A 13,058-nucleotide genomic window follows, 5' to 3' on the forward strand; every position below is an offset into this window, starting at 1 on the left:
TCATTAGGGAGATGGGGAGACTGAGGATGGGAGAGAAAGAGTGCCTGCAGGGAGAAGTCCTCACTCCTCCTGACATTGCCCCCTTCTCTAGAGGTCTGGGAGCATGGATGGAGGTTTTACAGGCACCCAGCCTGGATAACCATGCCCTCTGGCATGCTATCCTGTGCCTGCCTGCCCCCCAGACCTGTCTCAGAGCCAAGCACGGGACCTCACTTAATCCCAATTATGTAACATGCAATCCAACAGTTGGTTAAGGAGGAGGGGCCTGGAGCCACACCCAGGAGTGGGGCAAAAGGCTCTAGCTGGGTCAGGGCCACAGATCAAGCTTGGCTTCTGCCTGAAGCGGCCCCCACTCCTCCAGCCGCATCCAGACACCATGAGTGGCCGAGTCGGAGACCTGAGCCCCAAGCAGGCAGAGACCCTGGCCAAGGTGAGAGACCCTTTCCCTGGACCCCCAGAAGAAAAGGGTTGAGGGGCAAGGGGAGGAGGTGGCCAGAGCCCTGGCCCACTCTGTTGGCTTAGAGTGTCTTTGATATTTTCCCTTTACTGTCACCTTACCCAGGGCCATGCTCCAAAGCGGCCAGTGACATCAGCTCTGTCCAGGGCAGGAGTTGATGGAACAGTACCGCATCCAAGCAATAATAGTGTGTGTGCCAGATCAAACTTGACTTCTCATGTAGGAACCAGAACTAGAGAGCTCTACCAAACAGCTGCCCCCTTCCTAACCCTCCCAGGCCCCTTAGGTGGGAGACTAAGGATGCTAATGGTCTGCACCTCTGAGTCTGTTCCCCCTCCTTCCCCAGGACCCTGAAAGACAACCTGTCTGGAAGAGCAAGATAGGGCAGGGTGTGTTGTCATCCCCATGGTCAATGGGGAAGGGGACACGTAATCACTAACCATGTTTTTGTAGAAAACGGAATGAAAAAAGGCAGAAGCCTTGGTGAGTCAGCACATGGAAAGAACTATGGATACCTCCATACTCCAATCCACTTGCCCACATCCCACCCACTCATTTATCCTTTGTTTCATCCAACCCTGCACCCCACCCACCCATCTTTCCATCCCCCTGCTCTCTATTCACCCACCAATCTCTCCTTTCTCTACTCAACTATCTCTCTCTCCTTCCATCCATTGATTTCTCCTTCCTTCTTTTTCCACCCACCCACCCATTCCTCTATTCATTCTTCTTTCTATTCATTTACTTAGCATCTATCCTTACTTGCATTCACCTACCCATCTATCCATATATCCATCCAATGATCCATCTCTCCTTCTACCCATCTGCCCACCCATCCTTCCACCATTATGCACCAGACTGCATGTGTAAGAGAAGGGATGGTGAAAATAATTATTGGGTCTGGAGGCAAAGGCTAAGTGCAGAAGCCACTTTAACCAGCATCTCCCTTCCCAGTTCCGAGAAAATGTGCAGGATGTGTTGCCTGCCCTGCCCAATCCTGATGACTATTTCCTTCTGCGCTGGCTCCGAGGTGAGGGCAGAGGTTGGGGGGTGGGGGGCGGATCAGGTTGAGGGGCAGCAAGAGGGGCCTTGTCCCAACTGTTCCACAACAACTCATGGCTCTCAGAATCCAGCCACGCCATCTCACTTCATATGTTCAGGTCCAGGAGAAGGGAGGGTGCAGAGAATGAAGGTCCTTCCCCGGGCCCCCAGTGCCATGCCTAGCTCCTCACAGCCCAGAACAAGGACGAGGTAACCACAAGGTAGCCTCTCTGTCGCCTCACACCTTCCTTCCATCTTCACACAGCTCGAAATTTTGACCTGCAGAAATCAGAGGCCATGCTCCGCAAGGTGAGACGCATCCACCCCCAGAGATTTGGGGAAAGGCTTTGTGGGGGGCAATCCATGTCTTGAGCCCCCATCTCAGAGGTGCTGGGAGCCTGTGAGACCTTACCTCTCCTCTCTCTTTCAGTACATGGAGTTCCGGAAGTCCATGGACATTGATCACATCCTTGATTGGCAGCCCCCAGAGGTGAGCCAACCGCCACCCCCCCACACATCCCAAGTTTTTACAGACACAGCATTCAAACAGCCTCTGGTTCACTGGAAAGCATGAGTGAAGGCCAGAAAGCCTGGGAAGCTTGTGGAACTGCCCACAGGCCTACAGGCACCCATCCTATGATAATTATGAATATTTCCTGGGTGTTTATGAGATTCTGACCTGAGTTAAAACTTTAGCCGCATGAACTTATTTAGTCCTCACAGCTCAGTGAGGTGGGTGCAAGTGTCCCCATTTTACAGATGCGGACACTGAGGTCCAGCAAAGGTTAAGCAGCCTACCCAAAGTCCCACAGCCCCAATGTGGAGCTGGGATTTGAATTCATGAAGCTGGGTTCTTCACCACCACAGTCAGCTTGTGCCTCTGAGCCCTCACCTCTAGGGTCTTGCTCAGAACATCCTGTCTGGTGGGAAAGAAACTTAACCCACTAAGGAGTTGGAGAGAACAGTCCCACCCACTGGCACCTTAGTAAAACAATGGACATGGTTGCATTTGTAGAGCGCGAACTGTGGGCCAGTCACTGATACTGGGGAGTTTCCCCAACAGTCCCCTAAGGGAGGAAGTATCTAAACCATTTTACAGAAGAGGGAATGGAATGGGACTCAGAGAGATAGTGTCACTTGTTCAAGGATGCACAACAAGGAAGCAGTAGTGTCTGTATTTGAACCAGACATGTTGACCTTCAGAATCCATGTTTCCCATCACTAAACCTAACTTCTCTCAATGGAAAAGAACGTGGGAGATGTTGGGGGCGGGGGGACTCCAGAAGCCTTCAGCCAGGCCCAGGTAAGGCCTGGTTCTGCCATGTACTCATTGTAAGGCCCTCCCCTGAAGGTCCCTTAGTTTTCTCACCTGGACAATAGTGCTACCTTCAGGGAAGGGACAGTGATTGTATCATGTTGTGTGTAGGCTTGGGCCACCCAAGTTAACCTAGTCTGGGGGTCTCCAGGAGGTGAATAATGCCAAGTTCTGTGTATCTTTTCCATGCCCAGGTGATCCAGAAGTACATGCCTGGAGGCCTGTGTGGCTATGACCGGGATGGCTGCCCCGTGTGGTATGACATCATTGGACCACTTGACCCAAAGGGCCTGCTCTTCTCAGTCACCAAGCAGGACTTGCTTAAGACCAAGATGAGGGACTGCGAGCGCATCTTGCATGAGTGTGACCTGCAGACAGAGCGGGTAAGGCCAGCTCCTGTGTGGGGAGGTGAGGCTGCCAGGGAACATGGTCCCAGGAATACACCTGTGCTCTCTACTATCACCATCAAAGGACTCTGGAGTTAAATTTCAGCTCTGCTGCTTCCTAGCTGTGTGGTCTTGGAGAGTGGTCTCCCCTCTCTGAGCCTGTTCCTCACCTATAAATAATAAATAATGGTTGCAAAGATTAAATGAGATAATGCAAATGTATGGCCCAGCACACAGAGCCTCATGCATATTTCTCAACCCTAGTTACTGGTATTCCCTCTGAGGCTGCCCCTTCTGTTCCTTCTGTCTGGATAACTCTACTTCCAGCACACCCCTACCTCCCACACTCCCCTTGGCTCTTTCCCTTCTATCTTTCATGTCTCTAACTTAGATGTCACCTTCTCTGATGTCCCCGTCATATATGGGTTAACATATATTCTCACAGTTCCTGTGCTGTTTATTTGCAGCATCTATCTCAGAACTTATAGTGATCTAGTTGCTTGTCAGTCTCTCTAAGCAGTCTGTGAACCCTTTGAGGACCAGAACTGTGGATTATTGAGTATTATATGTTATACTCTCAGTGTCTGGCACAAAATAGGTGCTTCATAAATATCAGTTGGACAAATGGAGGGATGAATGGTTGATTGAATGGCAGTAAGAAAGGATGGATGGGTGAATTGATGGATGGGTGGGCCAGTTAATGGATGAATGGACAAATGGATGGATGGATGGATGGATGGATTATAAATGGATAATGGATGAATGGATGGATGGATGGATGGGTGGATGTGTGGGTAAATGCATTCACTGTTTTGTTCACTTGTTCAGAGTAGGGGACAGGAAGAATCTCTGAGGGGTCATGTGCTAGGGTCACCATTTCCCAAGTTTTGAGCCTGAACCCTAAACCTGGGTACTGGTCTTTGTTTTCATCCTTGCAGCTGGGAAAGAAGATTGAGACCATTGTGATGATATTTGACTGTGAGGGCCTGGGACTGAAGCACTTCTGGAAACCTCTGGTGGAAGTGTACCAAGAGGTGAGGAGAAGGCCCCTGGGTGACCCCTGCCTACTTTAATGATGAGTTCGGTCTGCAGTGACCTTCTTGCTCACTCAGAGCCAGGATTTGGTAAAAGACAGTGGACTTTCTGGGCCCCAGCACTGTGACTCAGGACCTAAATGGCCTTGATGTGTTTCCTGAAAGAGCCCACAAATCAGGCCGCAGATTCAACACTGTACTGACACCACCAGGACCACCTTCTGCCAACCCTTCCCAGCTCTGTCTCCCTAGCTCTGTGACTCCAGCAAGTCACTTCACCCCTCCATGTTTCAGTTTCCTCACCTACAAAATGGGGACACTGATATTCTGCATTTCAAAGGGATGTGGGGATATTCCAGTGAATTGATATATAAAATGTGTACACAGTGCTTGGCAAATAATGAACATTTAATATACAATAGTCATTAATATTGCTATACTATAATTACTATAAGATTTACTCTAAAAATAATTATTATTAAAATGTGGTTGTTATAGTCTGAGGTGCGAAGCTGTCCTCCAGAGGCCAGTGGAGGTGATGAAAAGAAGGGAAACCCTCTATCTCTCTTTGAACACTCCAGATGGGAGATTGCAAAGGTGATGGGGATAGGAGAAGATGAGATGTAGGCTCTGATGGGGTCTTTCTTGGTTCCACAGTTCTTTGGCCTCCTTGAAGAGAATTACCCGGAGACCCTGAAGTTCATGCTCATTGTGAAAGGTGTGGCAAGTGACTTCACTTTTTTGTACCTCTGTTTCCTCATTTGAGCCCTGGGGACAACAAAAGTGCCTTCCTACCTGGGTAGTAGTGAGGCAGGTTGGTTGCTTGGCTTCATAAAAATCACTTAGAGTGCTTGGAACAAAGTAAGTGCTCCATAAATAGTGATTTCTATGGTTGGCCTTACTGCAAGAAGAGGCAGTTCCAACACTAGCTCTTCTAGGAATCCTCCCTCTTTTCTCCCACCCACATTGATCTCTCCATTCCCAAACTGTTTGTGGTACTGGCATCTGGAACATTCAAGTCTGGCCTCTCCTGTCTGCTGTCTTCTGGAGGCCTCTAGTTGTCTTATGTGTATTCATCCTGGTTTTTTTCCTCAGTTTCTGCTCCTTGAAGGCAGAGCCTCTGATTTTCCACTTCTGTTGTATCTTTTGTAGGCCTGGGACCATGTGGATGTTCAATAGGTATTTGTGTTGTTGTTTGAGTGGATTGGTAGATGGAAGGGTGTGTGGATATTTGATGGTTGGCTGGTTAATTGGTTGATTTGTTGATTAGCTGCTTAGTTGATTGTCTAGTTTACTGGCAAGTTGGTTGGCTGACTAGTTGAATGACTGGTGTTTGGTTGGATAGTTGGTTGGTTGGTTGGTTGGTTGGTTGATTGGGTGACTGGTTGGTTTGTTGTATAGTTGTTAGTTTGGTCGACTGAGTGATCAGCTGGCATTTTTGGTTGAGTAGGTAAGTGAGTAGCTAGTTGGCAGATTGGTTGGTTGGCTGACTGGTTTGTTGTTTGGCTATATCTTCTGCTGGCTGCAGAAGGTAATTGGCTGGGTGGTTAGCTGGTTGCTTAACAGGCTGATGGGTTTTCTGGTTGGCTGATTTGATAATTGGTTGTTTGACTATTTGGTAGGTTGGCTGACTGGTTGGTGGTTGACTGGTGGGCTGAATAGAAGATAAGTTGATTGGCCATTCTGTTGGTTTGTTGATAGATTGAATGAATGATTGGGTGGTTGGTTGCTTGCTTGCTTGTTGGCTGGTTGACCAGTTGTTGAATGGTTTGTCAGGTGCAGGGCATTTTCCAATTCATGACTCCTCCATATGATTGGCTATGAATGTTATGGAGAGAATGGCCCAATGGAATTATTTTCTCCTCCATTATCTCTTCTTATATCTCTCCAGCCACCAAACTGTTCCCTGTGGGCTACAACCTCATGAAGCCCTTCCTGAGTGAAGACACTCGCAGAAAAATTATAGTATTGGGAAGTAAGTAATTCCAGTTCTATCCCCTGAGCTCTGTGCCACTTAGACTCAGAAATGTGTCCCCAAAAGTGAAGCAAAGTGTATTTTACATGACAAAGTCTTTCCAGTTACCTCTGCTTCATTCCCTTTCTTTGGTGACTAAGGCCTTCACACCTTCTTCCTTATCAGTTTCAGTTTGGTTGATAGTCAATCAACCAATGAGCCTATGAGCCTCATTTTCCTTTCAACACTCAACACCTCAGTGCTTCTAAAGCCAATTTGGGCTAGGGAGGATGAGGAAGAACAGTAGAAGAGAAGATGTGATTCAGAGAAGGAAAGGTCAATAAATGCCACTTATGTGCTGTATGGTCCCCCACAAGGTCCTTGACCTCATAAGGCTTTAAAGTCTCCTTGAGAGGGGAACCTGGATGACTCAGTAGGTTAAGCATCCAGCTTTGGCTCAGGTCATGATCTCATGATTCGTGGGTTTGAGCCCCACGTCAGGCTCTGTGCTGACAGCTCAGAGCCTGGAGCCTGCTTTGGATTCTGTCTCCCTCCCTCTCTACCCTTCCCCCACTCACGCTCTGTCTCTCTCAAAAATAAACATTTTTAAAAAATAAAGTCTTCTTGAGACAATTAGATAATTCTTATCTTCATTACTCATGACTGGAAGACCCTCAAAAATGTGCCAACCCATCACCTAGGAGGAAACATGTTTCCATAGCAACATAATGTTGGAAGACACTTCCTGCAGTCTGAGGCCTGGGAAGCTGAGGAATTGGCCTTGGAAGCCTAATCCTTGTAGGGTTTCTCCCCAAGCTCAGGTCCCCCTGGTGGGAATGAGGGGCTGACAAGTCCCCTCCATGCCTGGTAACAACTCTTCAACCCCTCTGCCCACAGGCAACTGGAAGGACGGTTTGCTGAAACTAATCAGTCCTGAGGAACTGCCTGTTCAGTTTGGGGGGACTCTGACTGACCCAGATGGGAACCCCAAATGTTTAACTAAGGTATGAAGAGCCCCAGACAGGGGAGGGGAAAGGAATAGAGCTGAGTTCCTTTCTCACCCATTCATTCATTCCACAAATGTCTATGGAGAAACCCCTGTGAGCCAGGTATTGAGCTAGACAGTCCCAGCCCTACCATCACCGAGCTCTCAGAAGCTGTATAGGCAAACAAGAAATGAGGAAAATTTGACTCAGAGGGATGAACTGGAAGGGGAAGTTTCCAGAAGAGGCCTTGACACTGTAGGGTCAGGGAAGGTTCCCCAGGGGGTGGGAGAAGACTGGGTGAGCAGGATACTTCCAGAAGATGTTGAAAGCATCTCAAGCAGATGAAACAGCACAAAGAATGCAATGGCCAAAAGAGAGAAGCAAGCCCATTTTGTCCTGTGTCTGCAGATTAACTACGGTGGGGAGATCCCCAAGTCCATGTATGTGCGGGACCAAGTGAAGACTCAATATGAGCACTCAGTGCAGATCAACCGTGGCTCCTCACACCAGGTGGAATATGAGATTCTGTTCCCAGGCTGTGTCCTCAGGTAAGCGCCAGGCCACCAACCCATCCCTGGCTGTGTCTTAGACCCTCAAGTTCCCATCAGACTGAGCAGGAACTTGTCCTCCTCCCGCTCATCCAGGTGGCAGTTCTCATCTGATGGTGCAGACATTGGTTTTGGTGTTTTCCTGAAGACCAAGATGGGGGAGCGACAGAGGGCTGGGGAAATGACAGAAGTGCTGCCCAGCCAGCGCTATAATGCCCACATGGTGCCTGAAGACGGGAGCCTCACCTGCTCAGAAGCTGGTGTATGTAAGTCTACACTGGCTGGGCCCCAGCTCTGGAAGGCCACCTGTCTCACAGTTTAGAGGGAGAAAAAGAGGGTCAGTGACCACCCCCTTCCCCAGGAACATACAGCCTAGGTTAGTGCTATTCATTCACACAGTTGTTCATTCAGGCCCCACTCTCAAGCATTTGCTACACACCAAGAGCCAGAGACACATAGGCCTTGCAGGGAGTGAGAGCACTCAGGACACAGGCAGAGAATAGGGCAGATGCAACATTTTGCAGGAGGAAACTGGGGCTCTGAGAAGTAAATCAACTTGTCCAGAGCCACAGAGCTGAGTGTGATGCCAGGGTCCCACCTCAGCTTCATGGTAGCCGCATTACACTGGGCAAAATCTTACCAATCCAGACCCTTAGCTTGCTCATCTGTGAAGCAGAGGTTACAAACCCTGCCTTTTGGGGTGGTTGTGAGGAAGTAGAGGGTGTGCACAGGCCTTATCCAGCATCTCACTTTATCCAAGGAGGCTGAGAGGCCTTTGACATTCTCAACTGCCCACCCCACACCTCTATCATGCGATGTCCAGGTGTAGAGACAATAGGATGCAATGGCCATTGTTCTCATTGTCAGTTGGAGCAACTAAAGCCAGCCTGGGCACATGCCAAGAGGAGGTCAGTGTCTGTTTACAAACATGGCTCAAGGGTGACAGCTCCCATGGGAAAGGGACAGGAGTAGTGAGAACTTGCCACAGCTTAGCAAACACAGCAATTAGGAATAGAGACTGTCATCCCTCCGGTGGCCAGGGCAGAGACATGGGGAGTATGAAGCCAGATCTAACTACCCATCTGTCCATTTTTTCCCCCAGATGTCCTGCGCTTTGACAACACTTATAGCTTTGTTCACGCCAAGAAGGTCAGCTTCACAGTGGAGGTGCTGCTCCCAGACGAGGGCATGCAGAAGTATGACAAGGAGCTCACCCCTGTCTAGGCAGCCCCCTAACTTCTCAGAGACCCCTGACCCTCTCCTTTGTCTATCTATATACTATCCCCTCAGAAATTGATCATTACTCCTCTTGACACTGAGACTAGTGTGTAGAGAAAAAGCTGCCTTGGGGAAGACTTATATGCTGTGGTTACATCAGGAAAGGTATGAGAGGCACAGTTTTGGAGGATGCCAAGATTGCATAGGGGAAGAAGCAAGGCAAAAGAAAGAGGTGAATGTCACTGAAACCCAAGAAATAGGAAATGAATCCTTAGCTTTTGTCCTCACTTCTTCTAAGGCATTTGTGTGTGTGTTTGAATTTCTTCCCTATCATCTATGAGCCACGTGGGTTACAGGTATATCTAAATTCTTTTTACTTCTACTCCATATACAGTAGATGCTCAGTGTATACTTGTGAAGTTGAATTAAGGTAATGAGCAAGTAATTCACGGGTATGCCTGACAAGAAGGAACCTTACCCGGAGCAGGTTTCAGCACCTCGGACAGAGACAGGGCTGTGGAAGCAGGGGACTCTCCTGCAGGACCCAGGTGATCTAGCCCCCAGGTTTCTGGAACTGACTGCCCCCTCAGGTAGGTAGGAGATGCCTGCATAAGGCTTTGTCTGACTCAGCACACAGCTTTCCCAACCCATCACTCTGACCCTTACCCTTTTCCCTTGGAATTTACAGCTTATATTTTAAACAATTAAAGAAATTTTACTGGAAGCAAAGGAAGTCCTATCTGGTTCTAGCTGCTGCCTGGCAGTAAAAATTTTAAAATCGCAGCTATCATCTGGTAAGTGATGTCTTGCATATCACACATGGTGCCAAGTGCTTAATGAATTTAGCCCATTTCACACTCAAAACTTCCCTGGGACCACTTATCATGGCCATCTTATGGACAGAAAACTAAGGCTTAGAGAGGTGAAGTCACTCCCAACGTCATACAACTCTTAAGTGGCAGATTCAAGATCCAGGGTTTTTGTTGTTGTTGTTGTTTCTTTATTCCGAAGACATTGCTCTTAATTGTCCCTTAATACCACTTCCTAAGAGCCTACTTACACAAAGAAGGAGAGAAGGAATGATTTGTTTGTCCTAGAGCTTCCAGTAGATGTGTCCCTTAGTTGACACCCAGGACAAAATATGTGTTATGCCCATTGGGAAGCTGAGGCAATAGAGACCCACCAGTACTCAACTGCATAATGTTTGTTCAAGGAAACTCATGGGAAAATGGGCCAGCTTCTAAACTTTATGCTTCTAAACCTTATGCTTCTAAACCTAGCATGCTGTCCACTGTTCACATGGCCTCTGAGAAGCATGACCCTCTGACACCCACTATGGCCCTGGGTGACTGAGGGAGAAGTAGGGTCTCCCCGATGTTCCTACTCCAAGTCAGGGACTTGGAGTCCCTCACTGGCTTGAGCCCTACATCCTGACACAACTCTTGCCAGGAGGAAACAAATTACACAGAGAACATGGGTGGGTGGGAACCAAAGGGCTAACTGGTCTTTGGGAATGGGTTGCCCAGGACCAAGGCTGCTGGAGTGAGCCAGAGTGGGAGGCCTGACTTTGAAACCAATCAAGCAAACGTTCAGCAGCAGCTAGCACTTTCCATCTGCGCTTACAGGTACAGGATTTTATCTCCACTTTATAGATGGGAAACTGAGCTCCCAAAAGGCACTGGCCTTGTTTCCTTTGGCCCATGCATGGCAGAAATAGCACTGAAGTTAAGGCTACCCTCCCCACCTGCTCACTCCCACCAAATTCATGTTACTACAGCAACATGCCAGAATAAGACTGCCAACTCTCAGAGGTGGGGAGGGTGAGGGAGGGAGAAAGAGAGGAAAAGGAGGAGAGGGTTGTCAGATTTATGGGGGGAAATGCAATATTTGGGACATACTTAAAATTTATTGTTTATCTGAAATTAAAACTTAATGGGACATCCTGTATTTTATCTGGCCACCCTACAAATGAGGGAGAAGGGAGGGTGAAGCAAGGGAGAAAGGGAAGAGGAGGATGGGCTCACTGTCTTGGAAGACTGTAGTAGCATCAGCAATGTGGGCCAAGGGGTCCTTGGGAGAGGTTGGCTCAGACATCAGTGGTGCATGGTAGATGGACATGGCGCTCTCACCCTTGCCCCCGAGGGAAAGGATCCCACATTGCAGAGGGGTCAGAAAGAGGATGAGGGGGTGGGCCTTTGCACCCTCGAAGCTGAGGCAGTCATAAGCACCACTGGATGCCCTCATTTGCCTCACCTCCTCTACTGCTGCTCAGGGATATCACTTTGAGCAGAAGGGTACTTGCTACCAAAAGACAGGGCAGCCCAGGCCAGGGCTGGAGCTGAGAACCAAAAAGTGTCCCTCAGCATCTGCTGACACCCAGCCATGGCAAAACAGCTCCCACCTCATTTCCACCACCAGTGGAGAAATAGCCCTCCCCAGCTCCCAGCCTCACTCAGGGGCCACTTAGCTCCAGTTCTGAATGTCCAGGAGGTGGTGTAGGGGGAGGGGAAAAGGCCCTACTTCGTTACCTTGGCTGACGGACACCCCATTACAGCAGTGGCTGGCAAGCAGTGTAGGGGCAGAAAGACTGAGGTCTGCATGCTCCCTACAGTGTGTGAAGGTCAATTACCTTTCAGTTCCAACGGCCCAGAACTGACTGGGAAGGAAAGGCCTCAGCTTCCCTTGGTAGCTACGAGCTGTTTCCCATAAGAGGGATCAAATTTGGCAGTCTGGGACACTTACCATGCAGGCCCCAGGCCAGGGCAACCCACAGGCAGAGAACAAGCCAAATGATGCCAAACAGTCACCTTCCTCAGGAAGCCACCACTGCAGTGGCCTCTCCAGAGAGCCCACTTTCACATCATGCAGTTAAGAGGTCTGACTCGTCCCCCAACATATGGTGCTAACATACACAAGTGCCAGCCAGAGAGAGTTAACCCAAGACAAGAGCACTAGAGAAATAGAAAATTTTATTGTGTGTAAAAGAGTGGTTTAGTTGTCTTCTGAAGGGCCTGCTGCCTCCAAGCTTTCCTTGATGGCAGACTGGGACACCATATCAATCTCCTCCTCAGAAGAGGGTCTCTCCATTGCTTCAGCCACTGGTTTCAACTCCTGGCATCTTGGGTCGGCCAGCATGCTCCCTAGGCAGCCAAGGGGAGAGTGCAGCGCAAAGGCCTGGACTAACTTCTTCAGGGCCAGTAGGAACAGGATCGGTAGCAGAGTGACACAGCTGAAGGCCAGCACCACTGCCACCAAGTGCTTCAGTGTCTTTCAAGAGGCTGGGAAGGATGGGGCCAGGGAGTGGCTCAGGACTGCCTGGAGGTTAGGGCAGGCCACACAAGACAGCTGGGGCAGACTTTGAGCCCAGAGTTATTCAAAGGAGAAAAAGAAAAACCAGGAACATGTGGGGAAAAACAGGATGTGGCTTGGGATAAGATAGGGCAGGAAGATCAGGACCAAGAGCAAGTGTCCACGAACCTGGATGGTGGAACCAGACCTTTTGGGGCCTAGGCTGCCTCCCAGCCCTGCACCTACTTTTAAACCATGACATCAGCAGCTTCTTGATTGTCAGTGGTCCCACAACTACCATATGGGTGTTCCCTTCGCCTGGAACTCTGTGGAGGGGAAGCTGTTAGCCCTGGCATCTTCCTCCCCTCCCAGCCCTTGGCAGAGACTCGGAGCCAGGTAACTCCTAAGCAGGTGTGTGTTCAACTACTAAATGGGGGCAGGGGGCAAAGGACAGTGAGCTGTCACTTAACAGGGTTTAAGAGAAAATACCTAAAGAGCACAAATATCCATCCACAAGGGACCGAATAAATTATAATACCTCCATTCCATGGTTCGTACGGTCATAAATGTAAAAGAGATATCTGACCTACAGAGCTGTCTGCAGAGTATTATAGAATACTGGAATACAGAATAAAAACTGGACCATTATATTAATGTGTATATACAACAAAAGCTGTCTGGATACGGTTACACTAAGATGCTAGCTAACAATGGTCTGAGTTGTAGGTTTAGATCTTTTTGAAGTCTCTAAATTGTCTTGGATGGTTACATACTTATTGTATTTGTTTGGTAAAGGAGGGCAGGGGAATGTTATTAGTATACATATCATGA

The 13,058-nt window shown here is 48.8% G+C and overlaps 1 protein-coding gene across 1 annotated transcript; it reads left to right on the forward strand.

The window, feature by feature from the left end:
- The first annotated feature begins 273 nt into the window (after nucleotides 1–273).
- On the forward strand, nucleotides 274–9,663 carry SEC14L3 (SEC14 like lipid binding 3). Its single transcript, XM_003994793.4, has 12 exons — nucleotides 274–430; nucleotides 1,412–1,487; nucleotides 1,764–1,807; nucleotides 1,929–1,988; nucleotides 3,008–3,196; nucleotides 4,138–4,233; nucleotides 4,891–4,951; nucleotides 6,125–6,208; nucleotides 7,085–7,191; nucleotides 7,582–7,721; nucleotides 7,818–7,987; nucleotides 8,824–9,663. The coding sequence occupies exons 1-12, from the start codon at nucleotides 377–379 to the stop codon at nucleotides 8,943–8,945; spliced, it is 1,203 nt and encodes a 400-aa protein (XP_003994842.1). The 5' UTR covers nucleotides 274–376; the 3' UTR covers nucleotides 8,946–9,663.
- Nucleotides 9,664–13,058: the final 3,395 nt, after the last annotated feature.

This window comes from Felis catus, chromosome D3 (genome assembly GCF_018350175.1).
Source record: "Felis catus isolate Fca126 chromosome D3, F.catus_Fca126_mat1.0, whole genome shotgun sequence".
NCBI lineage: Eukaryota > Metazoa > Chordata > Mammalia > Carnivora > Felidae > Felis > Felis catus.

Bases quoted from the DNA above. Each gene is read 5' to 3' on its own strand.
- SEC14L3 (XM_003994793.4), top strand. From the start codon at position 377: ATGAGTGGCCGAGTCGGAGACCTGAGCCCCAAGCAGGCAGAGACCCTG. The intron at 431-1,411 runs GTGAGAGACCCT...CTCCCTTCCCAG, and splicing joins AGGCAGAGACCCTGGCCAAG to TTCCGAGAAAATGTGCAGGA. The intron at 7,988-8,823 runs GTAAGTCTACAC...TTTTTCCCCCAG, and splicing joins CTGCTCAGAAGCTGGTGTAT to ATGTCCTGCGCTTTGACAAC.